This window comes from Sinocyclocheilus grahami, unplaced genomic scaffold (assembly GCF_001515645.1).
Source record: "Sinocyclocheilus grahami isolate Dianchi unplaced genomic scaffold, SAMN03320097.WGS_v1.1 scaffold5438.1, whole genome shotgun sequence".
Lineage (NCBI taxonomy): Eukaryota > Metazoa > Chordata > Actinopteri > Cypriniformes > Cyprinidae > Sinocyclocheilus > Sinocyclocheilus grahami.
Genome location: NW_015510129.1, coordinates 8016 through 12908, shown reverse-complemented (window position 1 = coordinate 12908; position 4893 = coordinate 8016). Strand labels below are relative to the sequence as shown.

Below are 4893 nucleotides of genomic sequence, written 5' to 3'. Positions count from 1 at the left end.
ATTTGTAAGTCGCTTTGGATAAAAGCGTCTGCTAAATGATTAACTGTTATTAATCACAGCACATTAAATATGTTTATCAACATCAACAAGCCTCCGACAAAAATCCCAGCATTACCCAGGAAACAGTAAAAAGTGCATACTACTCATGGAGCGTTGTTAAAGTCACCGCTGAACGCTGTTTCACAGACGGCACTTTGATATCAGACAGCCAGGGATTTTTACAATAAAAAAATCACTAGGAGAGCTCGGTAAATATGACCTGCGGGGAGCCAATTGACTCGCCTGCCATAAATAAGTAATTGTAGCCTATTCTTTTTTATTACTATTTCCCGTAATCGCTGCGGTATGCTTCCCTAACATGTCAAATTTCAACGCAGCAGGCTCCGGTCAGAAGTCTGTGGGATTCCCTGCATGTTGAAAAATGACGCCAAAGGGGTACTCAGTGCGTTAAAAAATGACGCCAAGGGATCCTGACCAAGCTTTCATATGTGACGAGTTGGGAGTGAGAACGTGTTGCTCATTCAAGAACCCTAGGATTTTCTCTTTTATGCTTTTAGTAAATTGAGTGTCATTATCCTGTGGTGCTAGAATAGTTTCATTAAAAAGATGGAGCACAGGCTTCAAGCAAGATACACTTACATACTCCTTTCCAGACAGGGCATCAGTAAACTCAGTCAGAGGTCTCATAGCTTTACTGATAGATTCAAGAACATCCATGTCTCTGTGTCATACCTTGTTCTGTGAAAGAGGATAATAAGAGAAAAAATGCTTAGTTTAGTTCAAGAAAAAAAAGTGTTTGAAATGTCAGACAGTCTGATATGATTCAGCAAGACACCAGCTGTAACACGAGTCATCACCTTGTGTAGTTCCTTGTATGCATTATCATCGCTGAAGGAATGCTCAAGAGGTGCCGCAATCCATCTAACCAGAAACAAGAGATACATCGTCCTCCTCCCGAGCAGAAGAAGTGCTGGTGCACGCTTAGGGATCAGACAAGAGGACATCTTGATCTGGAAAGAGAGCACGCAAAAGGGACGGACCCGTCTCTCGCTCCTCAACCCACAATCTCATTATTATATGTGTATACAATCGTTATTATGTGTGTATACAAATAAAAGTAGACCATTTACAGATTCAATTGATGTATTGCTCTTATCTGTAAGATCAAAACTGAAAGTGTAATTTAAGTTATTTTTGGTGTTATCAGGAGAAGATGCCACAAAACGCGTATCCGCGTTTGTCGACCCCAAAGGGTTAAGTAGAAAAATATAAACATAAAATTATATAAAATGCCTACATTCACTTCTACTCAGTCTCTACAACACCTGTGTCCTAATTTCCCACAATGCATTAAGCTGTGATGACACATTTCCATTCTCTATTGAAACAATCTACGCTCAACCCTGAACAAATTATAGGCTATTTACATTATAATGTATCCATGCACGTGTACACACAACCCCACCAAAGAAGACAGACACTCCGGTAGATTCACACCCATTTTTATTACAGCCATTATCAGTTAAACGTACGCCATAATTACAACTTAAAATAATACAATTACTTTATTGCATCTGTAATCTTTTGTATAACAAGACAACAAACTCAAACACACACACACGCTGTTCACACAGTGCAATGAGTAAAATGAAATTTAAGGGAAGTCGAGTTTTAAGGGAATATCAATTATATTCATTATAATTTACATCTTGCACCCATAAATTCAACTTCGTCTCTCGTTGTCTTTATTACTGGAATAGCTACACCTAGGCTATTATTAAGAAGCCACAGTCCATATATTTTGACCATATGCAGTGCATTCAGAAAGTATTCAGACCCCCTTCACTTTTTAAAATTTTGTTATGTTGGGATTTATGGGTTTAAATAAATTAAATAAATAAATAAATTTACAGACATTTCTAAAATTCTGTTTTCACTTTGTCATTATGAGGTACAGAGTGTAGATTAATGAGAGAAAAAAAACAATTGTAGTATCAGGCTGCAACATAACACATTTGAAAAAAGTGAAGGGGGTCTGAATACTTTCTGAATGCACTATATGTGCATATTCAAACACTGGCAAATAAACAAAGTGCCACACCTGTTCCTTTTATGAGGATCATATTTCAGACTGCTGCTGACTCATGCACTCATGTAGGAGTGGCAATTCAGTAGCCTATTTAAGATACTTTTTCTTAAGGTTAAACGAGAGTGAATCAATGAAAACAAAACAAGAAAGATCGAATAATTTTGAGTTTCTCACAACCACCCAGCATGAAAAAGGTGAGTTTTATAAATTTTATATAGGCCTATATAAATTTGCAAAGGAGAACATACACAAAAATTTTGTTTTTCATTAAAGTTACAAAGCAATCTGTATAATGTGAACTTAATTCAGAAATCTATATTGCTTTATGCACACTCCTTTCCTTCTGTCTACTTAGTAGGTGGAAGTCGTATTTAACATCAAATCATAATGTGTGCTTTATAATCATAGATCTTTTGAATTATATTTAATGGAGATGAATACTCAAACTGATAGAAAATGTAGCTTGTGACATGTCCATAAATACTAAAGTTTTTTATAAACGTACTCTGTACCTGAGAATTTTGAGAACTTTTTTTCTTTGTTTTGTCACATTATGAAATACTTTAAATTATTTGATGGATAAATTCTGCGTCCAAATTTCTAAGTCTAAAATGATATTCCATTCATTATTATGTCAGTAGTAAACTAATAAAAGTGTAATATAGAATAATTGTATTAATATGTTTTATTTTTTAATTCATCAATAAGACCTTCTTCATAAAAAATGGAACCACCAAAGCATCTGCAACTTCGTTTTGTCTCTTGGAACACTATGGGAATCAGGTACACAGAAGAAAGAAGCTACAAGTTCCAACTTGTGTTGGATGAACTCATCAACCTGAAGGCTAATGTTGTCTTTGTGCAAGAGACACACATTGGACCACAGTCTTATGAAGTACTAGAGAGCATTCAAGGCTGGAGGTCTTTCTTCACTGTCCACCATCCTCGCAGCAAAGGAGTCGCTATCTTAATAAAGAATGAAACAATATTTTGCCATATATGCCATGATGAAGATTACAGTGGAGGCTATATTGTACTCTTCTGTCGTCTCTATGGTCAGTTGTTTACTCTTGTTAATGTGTATAACCATAGGGCAGACAGACGAATGCTGGACAGATTGAGAAACTACTTGACAACTATTAACACTAAAGGTGTGCTTGTGGTTGGTGGGGACTTCAACACAGTACTAGACCCGACTTTTGATAGGAGATCAGCAGGAGATCAAACTTACCAATCCTCACTTAGAAGTATTCTAGAAGATTTCACCGATTCTCTGAGCCTCAAAGATACATTTGGATTAATGCATCCAATGAAAGAAGGCTTCACACGATCTCAGAATCAGAGTCACTCGAGGTTAGATATGTTTTTCATGCCAACGAACATAGAACATTATGTCATTAAATGTGTGAATCACCAAGCAAAAATGAGAAAATCCACAAACGGAAAGAAGAAAATCTCTGATCACGGTCCTCTAGTTTTAGATATCAAAGTTCCAGTACTGCTGGAATATAAAATGCCGGAAGTTGCCTCAATGGTAATTGAATTTAAATACCGTAGAGCTCCAGACAGAAGAGCAGGAAAAATAAATGGTGCCGAAATACTGGATGCCATCAGATCTTTACCTGACTCACAACAACAAACTCCTGATAAACTTAGTGTTTATGACTACAAGAAGAATGACCTTCCATTGACAGAAATCTTAAAGATAAACTACAACATGATGTTGAAGTCTAAATATGTTCCGAAACGTTTCGTAAAACCATTGCCTGTCTCAAACAATATGCATTGTTTCAACATTGACTATTTGATTTTTGCTCAGATTTTAGCCAAACGCCTTGAGGTTTTTCTAAAATCATCTTTTAGGGGGAAAAAAAGGGTAACAAGTGGTGATCGCATTTGTGTAACTTTTGCAAAATGCTCCCAAAAAATCAAGATGTCTTTCCTGAAGCGATGTCTCTCGTCTCTTAAACAAATTACCCCTACACCTCCAAAGGACTTCAGCATTCTGGAGAATCTCCTCCCCAAGGCCAGCTCCAATAATGACTACAGAAAACTGCGTCAAGGCTGTCCTCTGGCCACAGCCATTCTCACAATGGCATTGAAACAACTGAAAAGGGACATTATGGCAACAAGAAAAAGTTCTGGCAACACTAGTGTTTGCAAATTCAGACAGTCTCTGCTAATTTGTATAAACAATCAGCAAATTCATAGGATTCTTGAATTGTTGAAAGAATTTGAGAAATGTTCTGGGATTAAAATACATTTTACACATCACAGAGTTAGGCATTAATTAACATGGTAACTAACATATTGCACCCAGGAGCGCTGCTATGGTTTCTGGGCCCCAGGTTTTTTCGGGCCCACTCTCTGATCAGGACCCTTGGATTCGTCCTAACCTTGCAGTATTACTGTTGATCCATATTCCATGTTTGCAATGTATGCGTTGAAATAATTCAATTTAATATTACAAATAACGTTCTACTGAGACATTCACAAACTGTCTGTTGTTGTTGTAAATTAAACAAAGATTATTGAAGTTTTGTCATGTTTAATATAGTGTGTTAATTGCCATTCCCTTTTTATTTGTGCAATTTGTTTTAAAGGGGTTTCAATACAATCTGTCAATGATTTAAAAAGGAAGTTTTAAACTCTAAAACTTACAGTATGTTTTTTATAGTACGATGACCTCTTAATTAAATATCTGTTATTGATTGTTTTGGTGGATATACAGTACAATGTATATATGTATGTATATATTACTCAAAGTGTGCAAGAGATAGAATTCATATTTCTTATCAATACAT

At 36.0% G+C, this 4893-nt stretch overlaps 1 protein-coding gene across 1 annotated transcript; it reads left to right on the top strand.

The window, feature by feature from the left end:
- The first annotated feature begins 2813 nt into the window (after window positions 1-2813).
- LOC107577218 (uncharacterized) lies at window positions 2814-4587 on the top strand. Its single transcript, XM_016263319.1, has one exon. The coding sequence runs from the start codon at window positions 2814-2816 to the stop codon at window positions 4377-4379; it is 1566 nt and encodes a 521-aa protein (XP_016118805.1). The 3' UTR covers window positions 4380-4587.
- The last annotated feature ends 306 nt before the right edge of the window (window positions 4588-4893 follow it).

What these genes read in the sequence shown, in the direction of transcription:
- LOC107577218 (XM_016263319.1), top strand. Translation starts at nt 2,814, where the DNA reads ATGGAACCACCAAAGCATCTGCAACTTCGTTTTGTCTCTTGGAACACT.